The sequence below is a fragment of the Hippocampus comes genome, unplaced genomic scaffold, assembly GCF_001891065.2.
Source record: "Hippocampus comes isolate QL1 unplaced genomic scaffold, H_comes_QL1_v1.1 scaffold44, whole genome shotgun sequence".
Taxonomy (NCBI): Eukaryota; Metazoa; Chordata; class Actinopteri; order Syngnathiformes; family Syngnathidae; genus Hippocampus; species Hippocampus comes.
Genome location: NW_017805546.1, coordinates 1,567,217 through 1,591,067, shown reverse-complemented (window position 1 = coordinate 1,591,067; position 23,851 = coordinate 1,567,217). Strand labels below are relative to the sequence as shown.

Sequence of the window (23,851 nt, the reverse complement as noted above, 5' to 3'; positions counted from 1 at the left end):
GTTGTGTGAGAATCAGAAACATACTGTGAACCATACTGAGTCCTTTATTTATGCATGTATGTTTTTCATTTTCGCCCGAAAACAAATACAGCACATACACACCACCATGCACTAGAGGGATGGATTACAAAAAGCATTGGAGAACTGAAGGTGACGTTTGCTTGATGCTTCAGACTGAGCAAAGTTCATTCCCATTATCGTGGTACTAATGCTGGTTTCTACCTCATTATACATTTCTGCCTTTTGCCCAATAATATCCAGTTCCAGTTTTGAAAGATGCACATATTGCCCGTATCCTTTGCAGACAGGATTGCACTTTGGAGGCAGCGTTAACTGGCATTTGCCTCGATCATCAGCACATATCAAGCGGGCCTCTGGCTCTTGGGAGTACGACCCCAAATATAAGGCACCCGTAAATGAGACATTCCATAGACGTTCCGAGTGCGCTGCTGTCTTTTCAATGAAACATCATCTGTCATCCCTTCACGTCCTGGAGCATTAAAGCCTAAATCGAGCATGACGTAGTTTACAGGATAACACTCAGAAATAGGAATCTTTATAAATAGATAACATGAGTTTGTGGCCTCTCACCACTTGCTTTATCCCATCAGTAGTATGTCCATTTCTAAAGCAAAGACGTTATTTTCACGGTTCAAGTGCTGCATTTACTAGATGCAACTTGGTAGAACTATTCTTTCCACATCCTCTAAATTATATGTACTGTATGAACTGCGTTTGACAGTTTTAAGTCTTGCGAAAGGATGTAGACTTTGAAAAATTACCTCACCCCCCAAAAAAAGAAAAACTCAAACGCTGTGGTGGGTCTGTTTGGACTGTCACTGATTGTGTGCTATAGCTTTTTATATGTTTCGGTATGCTTGACAGTTCACAGTTTTCTCCCTTTAGAAGACAGCTAAGAAAAATGGCTGCTTATTGCAAATCTCACAAGCAGTGCACTGCTTGGCTTACCAGTAGCACAAGATTAACATTGACATGAAAACAGCTAACATGGCTCAGACTCTAACCGGAGAATTCATGTAGATGATTGCAATGCATAGTAGTGCAGTATCAAAGGTAAGCCAACACGATGAGTTTTCTGAACCGGGGCCGAGCATAGACCTCACAACCAAAACTGCGATGAATACAACGCCAAAGTCCGTGACTATACCTTCAGAACCATGACTTTGAAGTTGACAGAAATTGGATCCAATAAAAAAATAAAATATGCTTGAATGAATCAATGCAAACCTATCAAGAGTTGTGATGCAGACCTCTTGAAACATCCCTCCATTTCATGTCACATTTCATCAATTCCGGGACTTGCGAGGGCCTGGAGCTTAGCAAGTGAAACGTTGGAATGGCACCCAGGTTGGTTTGATCACAAGTCGCTCACAGGGAAATTGAAAGGAGCGTTGAGTTGGATCAGTCACACAGCAGATGCTGAAGCCTGCTATGGGAACTACTACACTACCGATGATTGAGTCTGATATGCAGAACACAAATATTTTGTTCTTTCGTTCCTCGACCCTGAAAAGTCAACACATTTCTTTCAGCTTTGCAATCATCTGTTTTGGTTCACGCCGACGTCATCTTTCTTCTAACACAAAATTTTACTTGAAGCCCAACGCAAATGATTAGCATTAAAGCAATACAGTTTTAGGGTTTTGTTTGTTTGGTTTTTTTTTTTTTTTTTTTTTTAGCATTTGCCATTAGTAGTCCACTTTGACACAGGCTGTTGAAGTACCCTACAAGACCGCAAATTTGAAAAGGCCTAAAAATGCCACAATACCTTCAAGGACAGTGTTTCCCAACCTTTATCAAGCCAAGGCACATATTTTACATGAGAAAAATCTCCTGGCACACAACCAAAACCAAAAATATCATCAAATGAATTCACACTGAAATAGTAAAGAGATATGCAGGATCTTCTGCCATCTAGTGGAGGAGCATTTAATTGTTCTGCCTGTCTTTGTGTGTCACTGACACAAAGAGATGAACAAAGATACATCGTAGTAGAGATTTTTTTTCCTGACGACCTCTCACGATACACCACTGTGCCGCAGCACGCGATTCTAGGATATAGCGCTGCATATCGGCGGTATGTCTAAAGGCCTTTGTGCTGCGCTCAAGTTGCTAACGTAAACAACTGCCGAAGAACTACAAAAAGTTTACATACCTCTGTTCAAGTGTCAGGTTTGTGTGATGTTTGGAGATAACACGGTTGTGTGCACAGCACGAGGCTGCTGCCAACATGTTTTACTCTTTCAGTTCTTTTAGTGATCGTGTCGGGCATCTTTGGAATTTTAGCTTTCGTTGGATACATTTTGCCGCATGATTTTGTTGGGGTACCAAGGTTGAAGAGTTTTTGGGCCATAATTTCAAAAGGTTTGTTTGCTCATCACCAAAGCAACACCAAAGCTACAGCGAAGCATTGCGGTGGCAGCACATGCTCTGGGGTTGTTTTTCTTCAACTGTAACAGGGGCCTTCGGCATTGTGGAAAGAATTATGAACAGTTCCAAACAGCAGTTAGTGCTCGCGCAAAACCTTCAGGATTCAGCTCAAAAGAAAAAAAAAATATCAGAAAAAGCCGACTAATCAGCCTTTCACTTGTGCAACCATATTATTTCAATTGATTTGTTTTATTTGCCCTCTCAAAAAGACGAAGACAAATATTTGATTATCTTGCAGAGATTGGAGGGAAAATGAAGCTTCATGAAGCACTTGTGATATTTTTTTCTTTTACTCCTCGAGATGGTGCTCTTGGTTTTATGACAAAGGCGAGTGGAAAGTGTTGATATTTATACCTTGTTTAAATTAACAGTGCCATCAAAAGGATTCAAAAATGATCATGAGTGCTTGATGAAGTTTCAGTTGTCCATCACTAGTTATCGGTCACATCAATGGTGGTGAACGTTTTGAAATAATTTCTCCGTCACATCACCAAGAATCGGCATTTGAACAGGGGTGTGTAGACTATTTCTATCTACGGTACATACTGTGATGCCAGGGAACACTTTCATTTTGGGCAAAGTAACATTTTACGATTTGCTGTCACTTACGGCACTGAACAAGACCTTCAAGAGTGACATTTCAGCATCTTTACAACCAAAGACCGAAAACGCCCAAGATGATAAGAATGACATTTCTCCGATAATGGATCATGTAAACCAAAGACAGCATTTACGTTGCAAGTAGGAGAGTTAAAAAACAAACATACACAAAAAAAAAAAAAAAAACACTAGCATAAACCTTCTGAAACATACATTTGTAATAAATTGGCTTTAAAAATCCCACACCCAAAAGAGAGCAATTTAAACAACGCATTGATGGTGATGGCAGGAAAGGGCTTTGATTGCAAAGCTGAGTCCCAACCGAATGTCTCTCTTCCGAGTTCAGCAACATCCAAATGTCTCCGCCGTCCGCTGGCCCGAAGATCTTTTGACATTTCCCCACGAATCGCTCGGTACCACCTTGCCTTCGCCGCTTAGCGGACTGATCAACTTTCCCGACAAAGGCGTTCCGTTTAACACAAGGCCATTTGTATCATCATCGTTTGTTTTAGAACTGCCTCTGCTGTTTTTTTGCATTTGAATCATGCAGGCTAGAATAATCTGATAATGTACATATTTACTTATATAGCAACACCGTGTTTGATTCCCTACAGATAAGAATGTAAAAACATTTGTGGGACAGTAGCACTGGCAGGGTGGTGCCCTTTCTAATGTAAAAACATTTGTGGGACAGTAGCACTGGCAGGATGGTGCCCTTTCTTTCTTGCATTTGCCGCATGTACGGGATCATCATGTATCGTCGTACAGAAGCAAATTATTCGGAAATAGATGGCAATGTGGCCGTAGTGTGTGCCATGAAAATTAAATACGATAGACGAGATCCAAACAAGGAAACGGTGACCCCAAATTATTGGGTCAAACCAAATCATCCTCAAGCAGGTGATCCTTCCTGCATTGCCCGCAGAAACTGGAGTCCGGATGAGGTCAGAGGGCGGGTCACAGCAGGTTTGTCTCAAAGGACAGGGGGATTGGTCGAACTGCTTGACAGTCTGTTCTCAAGGCAGGACGACATGGTCCACTTCCCACCAGGGGCGGGTCCGCATGTGTCCTCCCCCTCTCAAGCCACTTTGGCCAATCAGGACTGTAACGAGAGAACAATTGCGTGGACAAGATCCAAATCAGCGAATCGCGTCCCATTGGCGTATTTGTTTGATTTTACCTTCTGCTGTGGGTCCTCAGTGGGAGACTCCGTTTCCCTGATCACCACCGCTTTGGTCACGAGCATGTCGGGGTGCTGCTGCTTGGCCTCTTGTATGGCCATCGCGAGGGCCTGCGCGGAGGGGTCAAGAAGTTCTTTGGTCAGCTGACGATGAGGAGTACCTCAGCAATCGCGCTTCCTCACCTGGTGTTGGTCCACATCGTCATCTCCCGTGATGATAATTCTTTTCTCAATTCTGGTCTCTGAGTAGCCTCCTTTGACCGTCTGCGGCATGTGTACAGAAAGAGGTTTGTCGTGAAGGGAGATGCTCACTTCTCGTTGTAATTCGCTCTTGTCAAAGACCACAACGGGTGCGGGTAAAAACACGACATTTATTCGCCATTGAGATTTATTTTATGGATGTATTTTTTTCAGGGTGGTGTTCTACTTGTTCTTCGGGGATTACCTTGGTAACATGCGTTGTGGTCGCAGTGGTGACGCTTTCTGCGGTGAGGAACAGCGGCGATCCAATGGACTCGTGATCTTTCGTGCAGGCTTTTACCTATGCAACGCAGGGGTATAGCCAAGCGAGCTCATTCGCACATTCCATCTCATTGATGCATGTAGCCATTTGTGTCTGATCAAATGCTTACCGGCGATCCATTTTCTTTCATGCTCGCCGGAGTATCTCGGCTGAAGGAGAGTCTCTGTTGGAAGGACACAAGTCTTCTTCAGACATATTCCTATGTTGACATGGATAGACAGTTTTGCGGCACGGTTCTCTTCAGGGATGTACAAAATATGCGTGCACATATTTTGTAAACCCGAGTTCACTCCGCTGCATTATCTAATGTCAGTTGCCAGTGACAGAACAAATATGAGTTGGAGCATTTACTGCGTCAATTCTTTGGCACATCGTTGAAATCGATACCTCCCATTATGAACTACGTTACGCCAGAATTTTGGTGCCAACTTTTGGATTGGTCGCGAGGTAGTGGTGCTACTCTCTACTATGAAGTGCGACTCATGACTAACCGTGACGGGCTCTCACTGAGCTGCACGGACGACACTACCAAAGGCGCGCGTGTCATGTTTAAGGTCATCCTCCAATAGCGCACTTTTCTTTCAGTCTCAGAGCAAAAGCTCTCCTGGACATGCAGACCGCAGCAGTCAGATTCTGGCGCTGTTGCCGAGAAGGAACAGACAGCTTGGACAGGTCTTGTCTCCCTCTACTGGTACAAATGTGTCAACGCAAGGTGTGTGACGTCATTCTTAACACCGCATTTGACGTACACTCTGAAAACGACAAATAAAACGTCGGAGCTGAGATGGTCTGTTTGAAGCTTTGATTCAGCATCCAAGAGTTCTTTTGAGTGGTTGAACTTTTCATTCGGAAGTGGATAGTCAATCAGAAGCAACACGAATGCGCGGGCAATGATTTATACCTGGGGTGAGACAGGCGTGACGGTCGCTTGAACTTCTGAGCCGTTTGTGTGAGACTCTGTCTTGGAGTCGGCCCTCTTTAACCTCTGGGCCAAAGTCACAGCACTGGGCTCTCTTCTCGCCACTGGCGGCTGTGAAAAACAAAACGGGTTCTGATCAAAAGGCTTGTTCTTCTCATTAGCTTCAGTCATATGTTTGGTTATTTAACGCAGGTTGTTTGCTTGCAACAAAATGGAAATGGAGCGGAAAGGGATCCTTAGGAAAGACAGAAACAAAAGAAATCAAATGAATTAAAAATCATGATGAAATCATCTGAACAACGATGGCTGAATAAATCAACCTGCTGCATGGGAGTCTTTAACAGAAAACGACAACAAAGCAGGGAAGCCAGCCGAGTGGGATGAATCCACGAGGTGATGCTGATGAAGATCGCAAACAGTCATCCGTCTACCTCGCGATATAGTCCCTCCTCGGGAAGTTCCTCCTCTATGGGCCATTTGTCCGCTTGGCCCATGAGACGCGCAGAATAGAACCTTGACGTTTCCTCAAAGTCCTCCCGGCCCACCTCGGGCTGTCGCTCCTTCTCTCCCGGATAGGAACCGCCTTTGGTGACGATGTCCTCCATGCAGGAGTGGAGGTCCGTTATGACAGTGAAGTCGACTTCAGCCTCAAGGCTGGATGTGGAGCTGACCGTCATACTGGAGCACTTGCGCTCAATGCCAAGATGGCTCTCCCTCATGCAAGCCAGCGTGTCCTGCTCTTGCTCCTCCTCTGGGACCGCAATGGTCTGCGGCCTCCTGTCACCGAGCTCCTTCTGGAGGGGTACAGATACAGAGTCGCCGCTCTCAGATCGCGTACGCTGACTGCAGACTGATGATGATGGCCATGGCATGGAATGGGCTTCGACTCATGCTTGGCTCCGACACTGCGGACTCGTGAATGTGGTTTGAAGAGAAAGCCCCAAAATGCGCAATCGCCGTAAAAACCTATTTGGGGAAAATCCGGAGAAACCGTATCGGCCAGTGTAAGTACCAGAGCCTGGAGGAACTATTGTTTGTGGCTCGACGAACACCGACTCTAAGCTGCCGAGCGTTTGAGCTGGAGCCAGGCGCGTCCTGATGCGAAGTTAATAGTCTTCGCTTTAAAATAATCATCACTTTGCGGTGAGTGCAGCAAATACTAAAAAACCTTGCTGACTAAAAAGTCACGACAGCCCAAAAAAAGGATAAAAGTAAAACGAAGCTTTTATGTGAAGCATCAAAGGTAACCTTGCGCGTGATCTCACTAATAGCCAAATGCCAGATGGCTTATTTTGAATGCACGCATCCCGCGGAAGCGGCATCGTCGGTGAGAAGTCATTTTTTAGGCTTCCAAAAGGAGTCAGCTGTAGTTCCTTGGAAATCGTGTAAGCGAAGGGATGAAGATGAGGGGCGGAACACGTGAAAACGACTTTGAATACAAACGAATAACCTTGGCGTCAATGAATGGCTCATCATAAACAAAGGGGGCAGAGATGGGCTCCTGCAGGTGGAAGCAGAAGAAATGGCACATTAGGACAAGGTCAAGTGGAACAGCGATCAGGTCAACATGTTGACAAGCGCACTGCATTTGAATTTTCTTGATTCTGATTTGGTCAACGCTTGGTCGTGAGGTTGTTTTGCAAACAGTGGGAGCCAATGCAACACGCTCCCTTGCCTGCTTAATCCAATGCAGGATAAGAGGTGGACCCAGATGAAAAAGGAGGGCAAATGATGAAAGCCGTCAGGTACGCTTGTCTTCACTTTTTCATTCCGATGCCAAATGCGCGCACGCTTCTGATGATGCAGTTGAATGAAAGCACCAAATGGGAATGGCAAGAGTGGCGTGTGTCTGTCTGGCGGCTCACTACCAACCAACAGAGGAACCTGTGCGCTATCATCTTTTCATCCAGGTCAGGTTATTGAGAATAACAGATTAACGCTTCTCTGAAAAAATCCAAGATTTTTTTTTTTCTAATCCTCTCGATCTTTTTTAATGTCGTACTTTCTGGAAACGGTGCCAAAACACTGCAATCATCTGTAATTTAGGAAGATTGCTCTTGGTGAATGGCAACTCTGTTTGACCTCTCTTAGGTACATTTCATTTTTTAATTTGTGGGATCACATGCAAATAGTATGCGGCATGCAAAATAATAATGTGGCCTTCCAGCTTGACAATGCAGTGGAAACTGGGAAGGGGAAAAAAAAAAAAGAAAAAAAGCTATCAGAACGATAGAATATAAGCTTTAATTTTCTGCTACAGTGGAACCTCTCAAGATGAACGGCTGCAAGGTTGAACACACGCTGAAATGTCTTATTTTATCAAGTGGATGCACAAAATAAAATCAACTGGATCCAGGTGCATTTTTTGAAGGAGACGTACAGTCTCCTCCAAAAATCATGGGATACATTTTTTTAAGGAAATATCTACTTGAAACGTGCATCTGGATCCAGATGATTTTATTTTGTGCAACTACTTGACACAGAAAAATGGAGTAGATTTAAAACACACCTTTTGTCAGTGCACTGGAATTTGATCGTTTTAAAAAAAAAACAAAAAAACAAAAAAAAAAACAAAAGTGCGCAAAAAAATAAAAATCCGGAGCTCAAATTGTCGTCACACGTAACGTCGCATCAGATCTCCAAAAATCTTGAACGACTTTGGCTCAACGAGCATCCACAGGATCAAGCCCCTCCCAAGAATGGCTGCTTTTTCACTTTTTCGTCGTCTTTTTTGAGATGCCACCACAAACCAGCGATGGCAACAAGGACAACACGACGACAACTACAGGAGAAGAAATGACACGACAGAGGAAGGAGGTTCCACTGTAGTTTCTTTGAGTTGAGGATGTGAGGAAATAAAAACAGCCTTGTCGTCATTTGCATTTCCCACAATTCACAGGCGGCCATGAGTGACGGCTTTGACAGGCAGCGTGCGGTGAATGAAATGCAGCACTCGCACGCCATCCAGATGGAGGAAGCATGTCTTTTTACCGGCGGGGCCGGAGGAATCGTTTTCGAAAGAGGTGCGTTCTTCGACGCAAACATCGGACTTTCGGAGGACCCTGGGCAGGGATGAGGACTGTCGTCGGGATGCTCTTGTTTGGTGATTTTCTCCAAATTTGCTTCAAATGCTGGCTGGAGGCTGGAGACGTCAGTCCAAGTGAGATCTGAGGACCCCTCCGGAGAACCCACCGACCAGCGGTATTCTCTTCGCATGACGCGTGTTTGTTCATCCTGTCCTGCCCTGTCCCTGTCCCTGTCCTCCTTACACACGATGCTCATGGAGCGCTCCGGCTTTAGGGGAACGATCCTGGTGATTTCGGACTGATGGCTGCCTGACAGTCGGTGGACTGCGGCCCTCGGACGTCGGTCTCGAATTAGACTTTCAGTATCCTCTCCTCCAGAGCTACTAATCCTCCTCTCGTGTGTCCTGACCTGTCGCAGTTTGACCTCTGCTAACTCTTTATTGTCAATAAAGCCCTTTGCTCTCACTTTCGTGAGACCCTCCCCTTTTCCGCTCGCTAACGAACTTTCATGGTCTGGCTTGCCGGGTCCGTTTATTTCTGACGGCCCAACCCGGTTCGAGCTTCGTTGGATGGAAGCATCCTCGCTTTCTCCTGCCACTTTGTCCTCCGGTACGCTGTCTTCATCGACTCCGAAGGGCCGATTGGTTTCTGGTCCTTTGTCACCTTTCGGCAACGCCGCCGCCGATGCTGATTGACGGTGAGTTTCTGTTTCTGAATTTTTGTCTGAATTGCTGTCCAAGTCCAAGTCCTCGTTTTCTTTTTCGGAGGAATCACTCGCTCCTTCCTCGTGGACAAGCTCCGGAGGCATTCGCAGGTTTAAGCTCTGAGGTGGCCTCTTTGGTCTCTGCGCCAAAGTTGTTTGTTCCTTCTTGTGATGCGAGCCCAGGGCCAAACCGTCCTTTGCTTCAGCGCTCGAGGCTTCAGAGTGTTTGCCGAGAGATTTCTCTTGACACGGGTCTGCGTTTGCCGATAGCTGAATCTGAAAACGACCTTTGTTAGTGGCTCGCTGCTCAGAGGGTCCAGAGCATCCAGCTGCCTCTCTGGATGATTTTGCTGATGGAAATTCATCAATGTGGGCTTTCATTTCTTTTCTGTCAGACTCTGTTACGTCGAAATGCATCATCTTGGCAACAGCGCTCTCTTTTTCCTGCTTGTTTTTGTCCCAAGAGGAATCAGATGTGGGAGATGTGTCATTTTCTTGCACTTTCCACTCATGGTCTTGATGATAACTTTCTTGGGGTTCTATCAATACCCAATCCTCAGAGCCCTACGTTGGTATAGATTAAACAAAGTTAGACAAGCCAAATAGCGCTACAAAAAAAAAAAGACAATCTCCATGATTGATGGCCGTTTTGGTCAACATGTTTCTGGATTCATGAGATTGCATTCCTACACAGTAATAGAATTGATTGCACCAAACGACAAATGGTATGAAGGGTGTAACGTCATCACACAAAGGAACATGGAGAAACATTCAACCTCGGGTGAAGTGGTGAGAGTCTTCTGGGTGAAGCCCTCAACAGAGTGGCTGCTAATGGGGTCTTTCCCCACCACTCGACCCCCCAACTGGCCGGCACGAGAAATGTCGAAGGGGAGAAAGAACAGCCATTAGTGCTGCGACTGAGAGAAACGAAATCTGGCTCTTGAAAGAGAAACATATCATGAGAACATGAGGCAAGTGAAATCGAAAAAAGACTTTTGACGACAAATCCTTTCTTTGACAACTTCCAAAGCGACGGACCAAAACTACTCAATGCATCCATCTCAGACATGAAAGTCCCACCAAATCTTTTTGGCCGCAAGACTTTATCTGTTCGACTCGCTCAAATGGAACATTACCCGTCTCTCTCTAAAGCAGAATAACAAGACAGAAAATAGATGACATTTTCCGCTCCAAAAAATGTTTGCTGTTCCACGAGCATAATCAATTGTCTGCCTGCAAGCTGCGATTTGATTTTCTGCCGCCCAACCACTGAGGACAAAGGGCTCATGATTGACAGGGAAAATATTATTGGCGGCAACGGCCGGCACTTTTCATGTAAAAAACAAAAAAAAAAAAAAAAAAAAACCACACACACACAGTGTATGCAACAGTGTATTGATTCATTGTTGTTGACTGGATTTGGTTTTGTTTAATCCTCTTTTTATTAAAAAAAAAAAAAAAAAAAAAAAAAACACACACACAGTGTATGCAACAGTGTATTGTTTCATTGTTGTTGACTGGATTTGGTTTTGTTTAATCCTCAAATGACACGTAAAAAAAAAAAAGACGATAATTGGCTGATAAAACGTAATCAGAAAACCTTTACGGTGACCAAAATGAATCGCTTGGATAATCGATTCTTCTAAAAACATTCCACAGTAAGAGGCCAAGAGCGTATACGACACACTTGCGACTGTTGCTTCGGCATCAACATGAATCATTTGGTGATGACAGAGACAGCACGGGCGGTGAGGAGCTCAGTGTCTCACTCAAGGACACTCGTCTGTCACATTCGAATACTTCTGAGTTCCTGTCAGGGGCAATTGAGATCAACACAGACAGAATATCTAAAAGGGGGACTGGATCGTAAATTTCACATTTCATTCAAATGAAACTGCAAAGTTACGTACTTCCATAAGAATGCACGATAGACAAAACGGCTCACTTCTTAATCAAACAGTAGTGTGAAAAGTTTGGAAAACGGTGAGCCCTTTAAGTCCACAATACTAGTCAGCGTATCTTGCTACAGAAGAAGCTTGTCATTAAGGACAAATCGGTGAACACAATCTTGAATGATTTCAAGACAACGAGAGAGACAACAAAGCCGAAAGACGGTTTCTCACGGGACAGTGACTGGAATATGAATACACTTTGGAATGGACAAAAATTCACTCAAGTTGCAAAATACAGTGACATTCCAAATATTCTTCCCACGCGCCCCCGAAGCGCCAACTCACAGCTTTTTTCTCCGGCGTGCTGGGTGGCGATGATGCTGACAGACGCTTCTCGCGGCTCATCAGCTTGCTGTTGGGTTCCTTCAGGGCTCTCTTGAGCTCGTTGATGCTGGCCTGGTGCTTCAGCAGCACATCCTGCGACTTATCCAGAAACTGGAGGCGAAACACCCAAGAAGAAGACGCATCATTAGGACTGACTTTTTCTCACAGCGATTAGGTATGCAGGATGTCAGACAAAAACTAATACGTCCAATTCTACAACGCATGTTGGACAAGATCATACGATGTCCTCCTGTACAGCGACCCCAGAAAAGCAGGCAAATGACACTTCCACGCATGCTCGGCATTGAAGCGGACAAACATACAAACATCAAAATGACTAAAACTTGACCAAAATAAACAGTGCATGACATATTCACTCGGTTGTGTCATTTCACACTTGATGAATGGCCAGGAAGTCCCAACTTCATAAAATGGCTCAATTGACATCATTCAAACTACAATCCATCCAAGCGGATGACGGGGCTGAAGACGACACGAGGCAGAAGGGGAGCAGCACGCATACGTGAAAAGGCGAAAGGAAGGGAAAAGTTGAAGAAATGAACCTGTACATCCTGCTTGTGCTGGGGGGTGGCGTCCTCCTCCAAATGACACTGCTGATTTGGAGAAGGGGACAATGTACAAGGAAGGTAGACAAGAGAGTGGACAGAAGTCACGAGGGCAGGGCCAGGGAAGGCGGCATAAACGGCAGACAGACAGACAGACAGAAAGGGAAGCTCAATTCAGCCACTTGTCACGTTTTCATTTAAAATCCATGCCAGCTGACATGTAAATACATCGTGGCTATATGGTGAAAAACACGTCCATTTTGTGTTTGTTTTGGGGTTTTTTTGGGGGGAGGGGGTTACGTTGATAGACACACCATCAACGTCAAAATAAAAAATGACAAACGCATTTTTCACAGGACAGCGACGATATGGTGCTACTTTCTAAAAAGCTCAAATGAGAGCGAAATATCGACACGAGAGGAGCAACACCGGAGCTTAAATTTCGGATTCAAATTTGCTTCTTCCACTAGCCTTCCCTCCAATGTGGAGTTAGCACGTTCTCCCTGTGCATGTTTATTTTTTTTTTTTTTTGGCGCAGACACCCAACATGATTTCGATCCCCTCGGAATCCTACGGAGCGAACAAGACGGCAATGGGTGGAAAGTGTCCGGCAACGTCGGTCTTGATAAATTCATGCGGCCAACCTTGGCGTTGTGCAGGTCCACCCCGTACATGGACAGTTTCTTTGCATTCTCCAAAAAGTTAATTTCGGCCTCCGCTGGAGTCATACCCCTGCGGGTAGGAAAAAAAAAAAAATCCTGTGACCAACATCAATAGGGATCTTCGCAGTCTTCATTTCGAAAGCACTTATCTCGCACATTGAGAGCAGAGCTGCTCGGCATTTTAGTATTCAGCCCAAAATCGAGAGCAGCGTCTTGGAATGTGCCCGCATACAATGACATCGTCGTGACATTTCATAACTAAATAAATAAAGATGGCAAGACAATGCGGGGAAACTGTTCCCCTGAACCCAGACAGGAAACTCACGTCGAGGAAAAAAAAAAAAATCCACTTGAAAATGATTCTAGCCTGATGGACCGAAGTGAGATTTATCCAACAGTGTGTGGAGTTGTACTTGTAGTTTCGATGGAGCTCCATCACTCTCTCCTCCAGCTCCCGAGTCTGATTGGGAGCGAAACGGAAATCGCTGACATAGTCCAACGCGTGCTCGTCGTGATCATAGTCGCCGAGCTCAGCTTGGACCGTATAGGAGCCCAGGAGGGCGTGGGTGACAAACGAGCACGGCAGCCGACCTGACAGCATGTCATCCCTCAGCTGCAGACTCCTCCTCATGATACTCGAGCTCCCTCCTATCTTCCCAAACTTTTCTTGTTAGGTTCGTTCACGACTTGAAATTGTCCAATGGTGTGAATGTGACAGAAAATGGCCTCTCGCCACCAACAAGCCACTGAGGACAAGCGCTAAACGGAAATGGATGAGCTTGAGGCCGTTAAATAGATGCCGAACTGTTTGAAGGGTTCCAAGCAGGCAGACAGAGACTCAATGGACAGGTGATGTACCTCCTGTTTACTGTCAACCGGTGACCCGGCCTCCTCCTTTTGGTCAGCGAGTGGGCAATAGAAAAAGTCAGGAACAAGAAACAAGTCACGCGTTTGAACGTTTCACCATCATGATGTAAAATGGCGGCAGTCAAGAAAGAAATCAAAGGAACGGATCGGGCAAAGCCAGCCAGACGTTGGCTTGCGCCGACTCGACCTCAACAGCTTTCCGTTCATGCGGTGGTCATTGACATAAAGGAATTCTGGCCCACCATGATTTCTTTCTTCTTGCTTGGCGTGACGTTTCCTTCCTGGTCATCGTCTCTTTCCGTGTCCTCCTGGTCCGGATCGTCCTCGTCCTGTTCCAAACTGGGCTCCGGCTCAGTTTCCTGCTCGTCCACGGAGGGGCTGCGGAGACCGCGTCGCTCGATGACGCCGCGATGGAAGAGGCCGTCATGATTCTCGCACGTGGCCGACACCGGCCGGGAGAACTCTGCTGGTAAGGAGAGCTGAATGAGCCCAACGAGAGACCGAACCTCGCACGCACGTCAATGAGATGACCCTCTTACCTCCATCCAAACTTCTGGAGAGCAAGAGCCTCTTGCTAGTGGACCGCTCAAAGTGAGGGGCGGGTCGGTCTATGAGAGCGCTGGCCTGTCTGCTTTGAGCCTGCGTTCTTCCACTGTACCGAAACTTTGAGCCCATCACCAGGAAGCCCTTGGGGGGAGGCTCCGGAGAAACCAAACTGTGAAAGCAAAAACCCGATTCGGATCTTTCCAGCACATCCACTTTCAAAAGGGCGGCGGGAAAGCAAGGCGTTCTTCCCGAGAAGATTTCAAAAGACGACGGGAGGTTTTGTATCCGTTCCCGGGGCTCCTCCGGCTTATTCTTTTCATGTCCTCTGCGGTTTCGAGCAGCCACCGAGCAGTAAGTCAAAGATTCATCATGATCCAGACAGCTTTCCGTCTGGCTGCTTTTGCATCTTTATATCTCATTCTCAAATTCTGCGTGGTGGAACTTGTCGGGCCTGTCAAGCGGCGACCGCATTGCCCGTCGACCGCAAAGAGGGAAAGGACACCGAAGGAGACGGCTGCGCAAATGGAATGTTTCGTTTGCCTCAAATGGATTCTTACCGGAAGAAGGTGTGATGCTCAATGCAGACTTTCCACAACCTTTTGGCGGCTCTGTGGTTCGGAAGTTTAAAACCAATCGTGCTCTCAAACTGCTCGTACTGGAGAAGGGAACAAAAAGGTGAGCGGGACTTGAGTTGCTGCTTCTTCTTTTTTATAATTGAAGACATTTTGTTAGCTCTCCCGTTCGAACAATTTCACTGACACCGAAATCGGTCAGAATCGTTGCGGTGACGTTCAAAAAGCTGCCCGTCAGTGCAATTAATCCAGTGCCTTCTGCTCCATCCAGACAAAACAAAAGTGTGAAGAACATCACATGTTTAGGAGTCGGCAGAGAGCTTTTCGTGTTTTCGTGGCTGCAGCTGCAGCGGCTCACTTGAAGGGACTCTTTCTTTGGCCCAGTCACAGGCTTGCTGTCTGGGGCTGTCACTTGACTGGGCTCGGCGCATACAAAACGAGCATTGTGATTTTCAGGATGGAGGAGAAGCTGTGGCGGCGTCTTACATGGTGGGAAGGCCAGAATGTAGACCAGGCACGGGCGCAATTTGCGACGTGGATGTACGCAGGTATGCATTTCGCTTCATTGAGTCAGTGACTGCGATTTAAGATCTCCTCATCATCATCTGCATACAGTGCGGATGAAAACGATGCAATACAGTAGCGAGCGGACGTATTTTTTACAATGGTGTTTTCCCAAATGTCCGTCTGAGGCGAATTACGGGTATATATATCAATATTGGTCCGGGATTTTTAGATACTGGTATGACAAATTTGACTTTGATGACGTTGCAAACACGACTACTTCATCTCGCCGAGGTTGCGTACCTCTCCAGGCCTGATCTTAATATAAAAGTTGCTCCTCTTATAGGAGATCTTAAGGATCTTTGGCCAAGCGAAGCGGTTGATCCTCAGCCTGTCGCGGTACACCAGGAGGCCGTTGGCGCAGACACCCAACATGATTTCGATCCCCTCGGAATCCTACGGAGCGAACAAGACGGCAATTGGTGGAAAGTGTCCGGCAACGTCGGTCTTGATAAATTCATGCGGCCAACCTTGGCGTTGTGCAGGTCCACCCCGTACATGGACAGTTTCTTTGCATTCTCCAAAAAGTTAATTTCGGCCTCCGCTGGAGTCATACCCCTGCGGGTAGGAAAAAAAAAAAAATCCTGTGACCAACATCAATAGGGATCTTCGCAGTCTTCATTTCGAAAGCACTTATCTCGCACATTGAGAGCAGAGCTGCTCGGCATTTTAGTATTCAGCCCAAAATCGAGAGCAGCGTCTTGGAATGTGCCCGCATACAATGACATCGTCGTGACATTTCATAACTAAATAAATAAAGATGGCAAGACAATGCGGGGAAACTGTTCCCCTGAACCCAGACAGGAAACTCACGTCGAGGAAAAAAAAAAAAATCCACTTGAAAATGATTCTAGCCTGATGGACCGAAGTGAGATTTATCCAACAGTGTGTGGAGTTGTACTTGTAGTTTCGATGGAGCTCCATCACTCTCTCCTCCAGCTCCCGAGTCTGATTGGGAGCGAAACGGAAATCGCTGACATAGTCCAACGCGTGCTCGTCGTGATCATAGTCGCCGAGCTCAGCTTGGACCGTATAGGAGCCCAGGAGGGCGTGGGTGACAAACGAGCACGGCAGCCGACCTGACAGCATGTCATCCCTCAGCTGCAGACACAGGTAGTATCTGTCAGATGAGAGAAAAAAAAAAATAGGAGGGGAAGGCTTTGGCAGTCAAACAAGGCGGAGGAAAGGCAAGCTCCAACGTGCATTCAGCGCAGTAAATCCTGGCCTGTTGGTAATGTTCCGCTTCTAATCCTTAAATAGGAATGAGGGATTTGCTTTTGCTTTTGACGGTGTGGGGAAATAACAAGGTCAACTATTGCTACGGTACCTCGATAGAAATGGCAAAGCAATTGGTTGCTTTTCTCCTTGAATGAACATACTTAAGACACTACCTGGTGATATCCTCCGTGAGTTGGGAGGGTTCCGGAGGGTAGAACTTGACAACGAAGGCAAAGTTCCACGCCGCGTCTGCAGAGAGAACGAGAGCTGAGAAATCAGGACCGTCACGTCTGCCCTCCTCATTTCTGAAAGAAACACAGAATGGGCGCGCTCCTCACACCTCATCTCCACCTGCGTAACCCAATTCGATCCAATACAAGAGACGAAATTCAACTCCGACGTGACAAAGAAGACGACTCGGTTTATGGAGTGACCGCCGTTGTCCAAATCGTTTGCCTTGTTGCATGTGCTGGACCAAGACTTGTTTTCTGCTGCTTTGTGGGGCAACAAGTGGCCTCGGGTAAGGCGAAAATGCTCCAGGCGAGTTATTATTTCAAATGATACTGATTTCCTCCGAGACTCAGTGTTGAGTTAGCCCCCGTTTAGAAGTGGAAAATAAAGGGGACCAAGCCACCGTGGCAGAAGTGGGTCGGCGCAAATGGCTCAAGAGGACGTCAACTTCATCGTCTCCCATTACACCGCTAAAGGGGACCAAGCCACCGTGGCAGAAGTGGGTCGGTGCAAATGGCTCAAGGGGACGTCAACTTCGTCGTCTCCCATTACACTGCAAAAAGCTGCCCGTCAGTGCAATTAATCCAGTGCCTTCTGCTCCATCCAGACAAAACAAAAGTGTGAAGAACATCACATGTTTAGGAGTCGGCAGAGAGCTTTTCGTGTTTTCGTGGCTGCAGCTGCAGCGGCTCACTTGAAGGGACTCTTTCTTTGGCCCAGTCACAGGCTTGCTGTCTGGGGCTGTCACTTGACTGGGCTCGGCGCATACAAAACGAGCATTGTGATTTTCAGGATGGAGGAGAAGCTGTGGCGGCGTCTTACATGGTGGGAAGGCCAGAATGTAGACCAGGCACGGGCGCAATTTGCGACGTGGATGTACGCAGGTATGCATTTCGCTTCATTGAGTCAGTGACTGCGATTTAAGATCTCCTCATCATCATCTGCATACAGTGCGGATGAAAACGATGCAATACAGTAGCGAGCGGACGTATTTTTTACAATGGTGTTTTCCCAAATGTCCGTCTGAGGCGAATTACGGGTATATATATCAATATTGGTCCGGGATTTTTAGATACTGGTATGACAAATTTGACTTTGATGACGTTGCAAACACGACTACTTCATCTCGCCGAGGTTGCGTACCTCTCCAGGCCTGATCTTAATATAAAAGTTGCTCCTCTTATAGGAGATCTTCAGGATCTTTGGCCAAGCGAAGCGGTTGATCCTCAGCCTGTCGCGGTACACCAGGAGGCCGTTGGCGCAGACACCCAACATGATTTCGATCCCCTCGGAATCCTACGGAGCGAACAAGACGGCAATTGGTGGAAAGTGTCCGGCAACGTCGGTCTTGATAAATTCATGCGGCCAACCTTGGCGTTGTGCAGGTCCACCCCGTACATGGACAGTTTCTTTGCATTCTCCAAAAAGTTAATTTCGGCCTCCGCTGGAGTCATACCCCTGCGGGTAGGAAAAAAAAAAAATCCTGTGACCAACATCAATAGGGATCTTCGCAGTCTTCATTTCGAAAGCACTTATCTCGCACATTGAGAGCAGAGCTGCTCGGCATTTTAGTATTCAGCCCAAAATCGAGAGCAGCGTCTTGGAATGTGCCCGCATACAATGACATCGTCGTGACATTTCATAACTAAATAAATAAAGATGGCAAGACAATGCGGGGAAACTGTTCCCCTGAACCCAGACAGGAAACTCACGTCGAGGAAAAAAAAAAAAATCCACTTGAAAATGATTCTAGCCTGATGGACCGAAGTGAGATTTATCCAACAGTGTGTGGAGTTGTACTTGTAGTTTCGATGGAGCTCCATCACTCTCTCCTCCAGCTCCCGAGTCTGATTGGGAGCGAAACGGAAATCGCTGACATAGTCCAACGCGTGCTCGTCGTGATCATAGTCGCCGAGCTCAGCTTGGACCGTATAGGAGCCCAGGAGGGCGTGGGTGACAAACGAGCACGGCAGCCGACCTGACAGCATGTCATCCCTCAGCTGCAGACACAGGTAGTATCTGTCAGATGAGAGAAAAAAAAAAATAGGGGGGGAAGGCTTTGGCAGTCAAACAAGGCGGAGGAAAGGCAAGCTCCAACGTGCATTCAGCGCAGTAAATCCTGGCCTGTTGGTAATGTTCCGCTTCTAATCCTTAAATAGGAATGAGGGATTTGCTTTTGCTTTTGACGGTGTGGGGAAATAACAACGTCAACTATTGCTACGGTACCTCGATAGAAATGGCAAAGCAATTGGTTGCTTTTCTCCTTGAATGAACATACTTAAGACACTACCTGGTGATATCCTCCGTGAGTTGGGAGGGTTCCGGAGGGTAGAACTTGACAACGAAGGCAAAGTTCCACGCCGCGTCTGCAGAGAGAACGAGAGCTGAGAAATCAGGACCGTCACGTCTGCCCTCCTCATTTCTGAAAGAAACACAGAATGGGCGCGCTCCTCACACCTCATCTCCACCTGCGTAACCCAATTCGATCCAATACAAGAGACGAAATTCAACTCCGACGTGACAAAGAAGACGACTCGGTTTATGGAGTGACCGCCGTTGTCCAAATCGTTTGCCTTGTTGCATGTGCTGGACCAAGACTTGTTTTCTGCCGCTTTGTGGGGCAACAAGTGGCCTCGGGTAAGGCGAAAATGCTCCAGGCGAGTTATTATTTCAATTGATACTGATTTCCTCCGAGACTCAGTGCTGAGTTAGCCCCCGTTTAGAAGTGGAAAATAAAGGGGACCAAGCCACCGTGGCAGAAGTGGGTCGGCGCAAATGGCTCAAGAGGACGTCAACTTCATCGTCTCCCATTACACCGCTCTCCTCTCCATCGCGGCCGAAAAACAAAAGAACCAAGCGGCCAAACTCTGTTTGAAATCAAACGCAATGAAAGTGGCCAGAAATGTCCAATGGCAGCAATGACGGCATTTTTTCCAATTTCCTTCTTTGTCTGCCGTGAACGCAGACGAACTCCGATGCGGAATTTTCCATCACTTTGTTCATCGACTGCAAATTGTGGTCTCCTCTCCATCGCGGCCGAAAAACAAAAGAACCAAGCGGCCAAACTCTGTTTGAAATCAAACGCAATGAAAGTGGCCAGAAATGTCCAATGGCAGCAATGACGGCATTTTTTCCAATTTCCTTCTTTGTCTGCCGTGAACGCAGACGAACTCCGATGCGGAATTTTCCATCACTTTGTTCATCGACTGCAAATTGTGGAGTGAAATGTGCATCATCCCGACGACTTCCTGGATGAGAAACTCACTGCGCATCTGTTTCTTGATCTCCTTGGAGGGGTCCAACCAGTTCTGGAAGACAGAAGGCGGACAGGAAATGTAATGCGAACACCGGTGACACGTTTGACTTTAATGGCCATGTGTGTTTGCTCTAATGACAGCCTCTGCATGTGCTTAAAGAAAGAAGGCAAGTCTCTCCGCAGCTGAGCTGGAGACAATTTTAATGAAAGGATCCGTTTCTTCTTTCTTTTACGAAACGAGTGATCTTCAGCCTCCTGCTCCGATCGTGTCTAATAATGTGTTCCGTGTTGCAAATTGTACATGGCACGATTTGTGATTAAGCCGCTAGAAAGGGCTCACTGGGGCCCGCTGACCAAAAGTAATGTTACTGCACACTCATCTAGCAAATGGAAAAGCAATGGAATAAAATCTAAAAAATAAAAATAAAATAAAACACAAATTGCAAATCTCGTTCAACCTACATTCACTTGAATACACTACAAGGACAAGAAAGCTCACCTTCAGACTAGTTTGTTTTCGTTGTTTTTCAGATTTTCACTCAATTTGAATACGATGCCTGAAACTCCTCACTGCTTTGATATCACATCAAAAGTTCCACACGACGTTTTTCTCTTGATTGTTCAGTAGTTCAACCCTCGCTTGTCGAAATGGGAAATATCCAAAGTCATCAGCGATGCAATATGCAACAAGTCACAACAAGTGAGCTGTCAAGATGTCTCTTTGCGTAGATGACGGTGACGGCGGAGGTTCTGCGGATCTGAGAGGAACTGGGGTCTTGTCATCTTTTCCGCCATCAAAAGGAAGGATCGTCCTCCGTGGCCGGTTGCGCAATAGCATACCTGCCTTTGAGGAGGCCAATGTCTGTCAAAACCGCCAACCTACCACTGAGTCGACATGATCAGACAGCAAGGCTCCCTCAGCTCGCCGCGGTGACGGTTATGTAATTTTATGAGAGGAGGCCAGCTCTGTGCATGCTCATTAATACGTTGTGGGCCTCCACTCGAACAAATCCGTTTATTTTCCGCCATGTCAAGTACAATCCCCATTTGAAAGGAATAAAAGGAGTCCCTCGGATTGGTGGTGAATCAAGTCGGCTGTGTTCACACCCACAACAGCACGAAACACCCTTTTTTTAAATGCGCCATTCTGCGCCCGCTTGCACAATTCTGCAAAAATATCAACACTCAGTCTAACCGCAGGTCCACCCCGTACATGGACAGTTTCTTTGCATTCTCCAAAAAGTTAATTTCGGCCTCCGCTGGAGTCATACCCCTGCGGGTAGGAAAAAAAAAAAAATCCTGTGACCAACATCAATAGGGATCTTCGCAGTCTTCATTTCGAAAGCACTTATCTCGCACATTGAGAGCAGAGCTGCTCGGCATTTTAGTATTCAGCCCAAAATCGAGAGCAGCGTCTTGGAATGTGCCCGCATACAATGACATCGTCGTGACATTTCATAACTAAATAAATAAAGATGGCAAGACAATGCGGGGAAACTGTTCCCCTGAACCCAGACAGGAAACTCACGTCGAGGAAAAAAAAAAAAATCCACTTGAAAATGATTCTAGCCTGATGGACCGAAGTGAGATTTATCCAACAGTGTGTGGAGTTGTACTTGTAGTTTCGATGGAGCTCCATCACTCTCTCCTCCAGCTCCCGAGTCTGATTGGGAGCGAAACGGAAATCGCTGACATAGTCCAACGCGTGCTCGTCGTGATCATAGTCGCCGAGCTCAGCTTGGACCGTATAGGAGCCCAGGAGGGCGTGGGTGACAAACGAGCAAAAATAGGGGGGGAAGGCTTTGGCAGTCAAACAAGGCGGAGGAAAGGCAAGCTCCAACGTGCATTCAGCGCAGTAAATCCTGGCCTGTTGGTAATGTTCCGCTTCTAATCCTTAAATAGGAATGAGGGATTTGCTTTTGCTTTTGACGGTGTGGGGAAATAACAACGTCAACTATTGCTACGGTACCTCGATAGAAATGGCAAAGCAATTGGTTGCTTTTCTCCTTGAATGAACATACTTAAGACACTACCTGGTGATATCCTCCGTGAGTTGGGAGGGGTCCGGAGGGTAGAACTTGACAACGAAGGCAAAGTTCCACGCCGCGTCTGCAGAGAGAACGAGAGCTGAGAAATCAGGACCGTCACGTCTGCCCTCCTCATTTCTGAAAGAAACACAGAATGGGCGCGCTCCTCACACCTCATCTCCACCTGCGTAACCCAATTCGATCCAATACAAGAGACGAAATTCAACTCCGACGTGACAAAGAAGACGACTCGGTTTATGGAGTGACCGCCGTTGTCCAAATCGTTTGCCTTGTTGCATGTGCTGGACCAAGACTTGTTTTCTGCCGCTTTGTGGGGCAACAAGTGGCCTCGGGTAAGGCGAAAATGCTCCAGGCGAGTTATTATTTCAAATGATACTGATTTCCTCCGAGACTCAGTGTTGAGTTAGCCCCCGTTTAGAAGTGGAAAATAAAGGGGACCAAGCCACCGTGGCAGAAGTGGGTCGGCGCAAATGGCTCAAGAGGACGTCAACTTCATCGTCTCCCATTACACCGCTCTCCTCTCCATCGCGGCCGAAAAACAAAAGAACCAAGCGGCCAAACTCTGTTTGAAATCAAACGCAATGAAAGTGGCCAGAAATGTCCAATGGCAGCAATGACGGCATTTTTTCCAATTTCCTTCTTTGTCTGCCGTGAACGCAGACGAACTCCGATGCGGAATTTTCCATCACTTTGTTCATCGACTGCAAATTGTGGAGTGAAATGTGCATCATCCCGACGACTTCCTGGATGAGAAACTCACTGCGCATCTGTTTCTTGATCTCCTTGGAGGGGTCCAACCAGTTCTGGAAGACAGAAGGCGGACAGGAAATGTAATGCGAACACCGGTGACACGTTTGACTTTAATGGCCATGTGTGTTTGCTCTAATGACAGCCTCTGCATGTGCTTAAAGAAAGAAGGCAAGTCTCTCCGCAGCTGAGCTGGAGACAATTTTAATGAAAGGATCCGTTTCTTCTTTCTTTTACGAAACGGGTGATCTTCAGCCTGCTGTTCCGATCGTGTCTAATAATGTGTTCCGTGTTGCAAATTGTACATGGCACGATTTGTGATTAAGCCGCTAGAAAGGGCTCACTGGGGCCCGCTGACCAAAAGTAATGTTACTGCACACTCATCTAGCAAATGGAAAAGCAATGGAATAAAATCTAAAAAATAAAAATAAAATAAAACACAAATTGCAAATCTCGTTCAACCTACATTCACTTGAATACACTACAAGGACAAGAAAGCTCACCTTCAGACTAGTTTGTTTTCGTTGTTTTTCAGATTTTCACTCAATTTGAATACGATGCCTGAAACTCCTCACTGCTTTGATATCACATCAAAAGTTCCACACGACGTTTTTCTCTTGATTGTTCAGTAGTTCAACCCTCGCTTGTCGAAATGGGAAATATCCAAAGTCATCAGCGATGCAATATGCAACAAGTCACAACAAGTGAGCTGTCAAGATGTCTCTTTGCGTAGATGACGGTGACGGCGGAGGTTCTGCGGATCTGAGAGGAACTGGGGTCTTGTCATCTTTTCCGCCATCAAAAGGAAGGATCGTCCTCCGTGGCCGGTTGCGCAATAGCATACCTGCCTTTGAGGAGGCCAATGTCTGTCAAAACCGCCAACCTACCACTGAGTC

General features: G+C 46.5%; 2 protein-coding genes across 3 annotated transcripts in view; one reads left to right on the top strand and one right to left on the bottom strand.

Annotated features, from left to right (window-relative positions):
• Nucleotides 1-12,235, top strand: part of LOC109521503 (contactin-4-like) — an 85,587-nt gene extending 73,352 nt beyond the window's left edge. Inside the window, exon 22 of the mRNA XM_019879337.1 lies at nucleotides 11,813-12,235. Coding sequence (XP_019734896.1) covers nucleotides 11,813-11,827 — 15 coding nt within the window. The 3' untranslated portion in view covers nucleotides 11,828-12,235. The remainder of the gene's footprint in view (nucleotides 1-11,812) is intronic.
• The window catches only part of LOC109521504 (protein 4.1-like), a 49,649-nt gene continuing 25,824 nt past the window's right edge, over nucleotides 27-23,851 (bottom strand). Inside the window, exons 6-26 of one of the 2 annotated variants that reach the window (XM_019879338.1) lie at nucleotides 22,969-23,011; nucleotides 22,194-22,269; nucleotides 18,705-18,923; nucleotides 18,275-18,362; nucleotides 18,048-18,200; nucleotides 14,877-14,974; nucleotides 14,313-14,488; nucleotides 14,016-14,239; nucleotides 13,765-13,800; nucleotides 12,242-12,292; nucleotides 11,640-11,789; nucleotides 10,179-10,265; nucleotides 7,124-7,174; nucleotides 6,105-6,467; nucleotides 5,656-5,784; nucleotides 4,864-4,917; nucleotides 4,677-4,772; nucleotides 4,415-4,495; nucleotides 4,232-4,342; nucleotides 3,744-4,153; nucleotides 27-3,699 (exon numbers count right to left, since the gene is read on the bottom strand). In XM_019879338.1, coding sequence (XP_019734897.1) covers nucleotides 4,148-4,153; nucleotides 4,232-4,342; nucleotides 4,415-4,495; nucleotides 4,677-4,772; nucleotides 4,864-4,917; nucleotides 5,656-5,784; nucleotides 6,105-6,467; nucleotides 7,124-7,174; nucleotides 10,179-10,265; nucleotides 11,640-11,789; nucleotides 12,242-12,292; nucleotides 13,765-13,800; nucleotides 14,016-14,239; nucleotides 14,313-14,488; nucleotides 14,877-14,974; nucleotides 18,048-18,200; nucleotides 18,275-18,362; nucleotides 18,705-18,923; nucleotides 22,194-22,269; nucleotides 22,969-23,011 — 2,292 coding nt within the window. In that variant the 3' untranslated portion in view covers nucleotides 27-3,699; nucleotides 3,744-4,147. The remainder of the gene's footprint in view (nucleotides 3,700-3,743; nucleotides 4,154-4,231; nucleotides 4,343-4,414; nucleotides 4,496-4,676; nucleotides 4,773-4,863; nucleotides 4,918-5,655; nucleotides 5,785-6,104; nucleotides 6,468-7,123; nucleotides 7,175-10,178; nucleotides 10,266-11,639; nucleotides 11,790-12,241; nucleotides 12,293-13,764; nucleotides 13,801-14,015; nucleotides 14,240-14,312; nucleotides 14,489-14,876; nucleotides 14,975-18,047; nucleotides 18,201-18,274; nucleotides 18,363-18,704; nucleotides 18,924-22,193; nucleotides 22,270-22,968; nucleotides 23,012-23,851) is intronic. The other variant, XM_019879339.1, reaches the window with a different exon arrangement.